Below are 3898 nucleotides of genomic sequence, written 5' to 3'. Positions count from 1 at the left end.
GACAGTCCCTGTTTCAAAAACTTCTGAAAAAAATACATGTGAATGGAACAGAAATTAATGACCTCATACTCTGTCAAAAAATAATTTAATCAAGATTATGAAGCAGTACCTGTAAGTCGGGGGATAACTGTTTTGTTGATAACAGCAGACAAGATTTTTTTATCTGAACTATCTTCCTTCTTTGAATCTTCCATACTGCTATCCATAAATTCTTCTACAGATGTGAACCATGGCATCTGTTTTAAATCTATAGAATCCAACTTACAAATGAAATTATAAAAGTTATAAATAAATTCTTAAGCATATTTTAAAATAGTTGTTAACTTTTTCAATAATCACCAGACCTTTTCCAAGGATCAAAAGAGAACAATTCCATATTTTAACACTGTATATAGCACTAGACCACTAAGGCTAGGCAAGGTGACAAGACTATGACATGTCTAAGCGATATATAATACCAAGAAGCTGCATTTCATGCATTCATTCGTGCAACACTCACCAACTGCCTACCGTGCGCCAGAACCTTTAGAGCCTACCACATGGCAAGCACTCTGCTAGGAGCGAAACGAACACTTGTTAGGCACTTGAAATGGCCATGGAATTTGTTTATAAAAATTTATTCACCTCAAGCAAAGTTTACTTCTGGCCCTTTTAATTCTCATAAATATAAATGTGTAATTTGTATGTAGTTTAGCTAAAGGTCCTGGCACACAGTAGGCGGTTGTTGAGTTCATATCTTTAAATTTTGGATCTGAACATCAGTGTAATCTCTAGCTCAACTAATATTTCTTCTTTTATACCTTACCAAATATCTTTCCCTTTCTGTCTCCTCCTGTTAATCCTTCAAAGCCTCACTTAAATTCCCCCTCCTCAATGCAACAATGACTAACTCTTCCCAATATGTCCTCTCCAACTTTAGAACTCTTGGAACAAGGCTTGCATGTCTAATTTCCTCAAACCCAGTATTACCTTGTTCTTTTGGGCAGGCGGGGGGGGCTGTATTTCAAACTTATATATAGAAGCAGCTTTAAAAATGTGTTTGCTTTACTGATGTTTAGTGCTACTCAGCCTTAAAAATCAACTGAGAGCCAAGAAAAGAAGAAGGTAGCTTAAAGTACACATTTCCAGACTATTGTTCCAAAGCTCTAAACTTCAGCTCCAACTCTAGGTATTTAATAGCTAACCTGATAGCGAGGAAATTGAAGTAACTAATGTGATCAGGATAATTTCTTGCATAATAACCATAAATACCTTAAGAGGATTCCAAGGAATCAACTGAACTCGTATTAGGGGATTTAAAATCTTTGGTATGCATAAACTAATGAAAGCTTCATAATAGGAATCAGGAAACTTTTCTCGCCATTGCTGAAATTTCAACAAAATATTCTGGATGTTACAAAAATCATCATGCACATCTTCAAAAACTTTCTTCTGATTCTGTAAAATGTGATCTGTAAACAAAATGAGACTCTTTATATTATACATTTTAAGTTTGTGAACGTTAAGCTTGCTTCCTATAAATAGTCACACGTGACTGTAATTAGTTGAGCTAAAAACTTTCCTTTGGTATTAACATATAAATTCATTTCTATTAAAAAATTATCACTTTAGCCACAAGCAAAATAACATCAACACTAATAAAATCTGTGATTTACCAAGCCTCTGCTGTTTGCCATTATAAATACACTAATCTCATTTCTTCTTCATAACTATCTTCCCTACAATACAAGTAAAGCCTACTTATTTACAGACCAACAAAAGAACAACATCAATATTAGGCCAAGGAATTTGTCTAAGATCACAAAGAATAAAGCCTGTCTTTGAATCCAAGTCTACTTAACTCCAGAGGCTACAATTTTTCAACTATACACATTTTACCTTATAATGTTAAAAATGGTTTTGCTAAATTCAATTGTTTCAAATTAAACATGATAATATAGAAAGTATGTGGTAAAAAAAATGAAAGAAAAGTGTTTTTTTTTGTAATAGGAAAAAAAGCTGAATGGAAAAAACTATAAAGATGCAAGAATACTCACAATACTCCTCCTTCATTTTATTCCATTTTTCCAGAGGTAGGAAATGAATCTTAAGGGAGAAAAAATTTTCCATTTTTCCTGAATTTTCCAGATTGTTTCATATAGCTTATGTATTTAAGGGCAATAATAGCAAGCATTCCCACCATTTGAATACTTCAAACCAAGATATATTGGAAAGTTGGTAACTGACCTTGGCTTTTTTGGAAGTCAGTCATCTCTGCTGAAGATAATTCATCATCACTAGATGTCCCTTCCTGATGGTTGCAATTCCCAGAAAGCACACTTGCTTGTCTTCTTCGTGTTCTATATTTTGCAACAAACCAAAAATAAATGAAAAGCAAATAGCTCTTGATGAAAATAAATGCTTTTTAAAGAAACAGAAGTAATTTTATCGTTTGCTTAAAATGGCCAGCAATATATATTATACACTTAATATTTTTGACAGTTTTATAGCTTCATTAGTTTGAGTTGGTGGTTCTTCCTCTTTTTTTCTCGTAAGGCATTTTTTTTTTTTTTTTGAGACAGAGTCTTGCTTTGTCACCTGGGCTAGAGTGCCATCTCAAACTCCTGGGCTCAAGCAATCCTCCTGCCCCAGCCTCCTGAGTAGCTGGGCCTACAGGCGCATGCCACAACGTCCAGCTAATTTTTTCTACTTTTAGTAGAGATGGGGTCTCACTCTTGCTCAGGCTGGTCTCCAACTCCTGAGCTCAAGCAATCCTCCCGCCTCAGCCTCCCAGAGTGCTAGGATTATAGGTGTGAGCCACGGCGCCTGGCCAAGACATTTCTACTTAGGACATTCCCATGGGCTGATCAGATTCTGAAGAAGGGGTAACAACATAATTAGGACTGGCTTCTAGTTATGAGCAATTCCTAAACTGATAAAAATGTCATTTTACTCATTCCTTTCAACTGATCTAAATATACCAGTGTGTCTTTAAAGCAGTAGAAGACTGCTTAACTAAATCTTGGTTTTATTATACATTATTTTTACAAGTGAATACTGTATGTCAGGTGTGGTTAATTATATCATATGGTTAATTATATTTAAGTAGTAAAAAGTACTTGCTCAATGATGCTTTAAGTCTTCACTTTATATAGCTACCTTCGAGATTCAATCTCTTCTAAAATCCACTGAGTTTTTTCATCTACAGCCAAGTTTCCATTTGTTGATGTCTCCTCTTTGCCTGTTAATAAAATTAATTTTTTACTATAAATTCTCAAAAGAAAAAACTGAAACACTTTGAAAATAAAGGTTATAGCATGGATGTATATACATATTAATACGTATTATATAAACACACACACATAATGTGCTTAAATTGCACATTTTCTCCAGTTTTCTCCATAGCCAAATGCTAGAAATATTTGCATTACCAATACAGTAGTCCACCGGGGATATGTCCCAAGACCACCAGGGGATGCCTGAAACCATGGATAGTACCAAGTCCTATATATACTATGTTTTTTCCTATGTATACATTTCTATGATAAAGTTTAATCTATAAATTAGGCACAGTAAGAGACTAACAGTAATAAAAAAATTATAACAATATACTGTAATATAAATTGTATGATTGTGGTCTCCCTTTCAAAATATCTTATTACCTATTACCTTATTACCTATTTTTGGACCATGGCTGACCTCAGGTGACTGAAACCAGGGAAAGCAAAACTGTAGATTGGGGGGACTGTTGTATTTTATTCATATTATTTAATATGTACTGACACATGTAATGTCATGTGGTTGAAAGTCACTTTGCCTTTGCTTTTATTAGCTACTTGGTTATGGTCTCATCTCTTTTACTACCTCCTGATAGCACTTTAATCAAAGGAAGACATCTCTGAAAATACAAAACCAGTGT

At 34.2% G+C, this 3898-nt stretch overlaps 1 protein-coding gene across 1 annotated transcript in view; it reads right to left on the bottom strand.

The window, feature by feature from the left end:
* GCFC2 (GC-rich sequence DNA-binding factor 2) overlaps nucleotides 1–3898 on the bottom strand; it is a 61747-nt gene that overhangs the window by 24138 nt on the left and 33711 nt on the right. Inside the window, 4 exon segments of the mRNA XM_012664864.1 lie at nucleotides 110–260; nucleotides 1252–1451; nucleotides 2227–2339; nucleotides 3139–3243. Of these exon segments, the coding sequence (XP_012520318.1) occupies nucleotides 110–260; nucleotides 1252–1451; nucleotides 2227–2339; nucleotides 3139–3243 (569 nt within the window).

The sequence above is a fragment of the Propithecus coquereli genome, unplaced genomic scaffold (genome assembly GCF_000956105.1).
Source record: "Propithecus coquereli isolate 6110/MARCELLA unplaced genomic scaffold, Pcoq_1.0 Scaffold93, whole genome shotgun sequence".
In the NCBI taxonomy this organism is placed as follows: Eukaryota; Metazoa; Chordata; class Mammalia; order Primates; family Indriidae; genus Propithecus; species Propithecus coquereli.
Note: the sequence above shows the minus strand (reverse complement) of the source record. Positions and strands in the feature narration are given on the sequence as shown.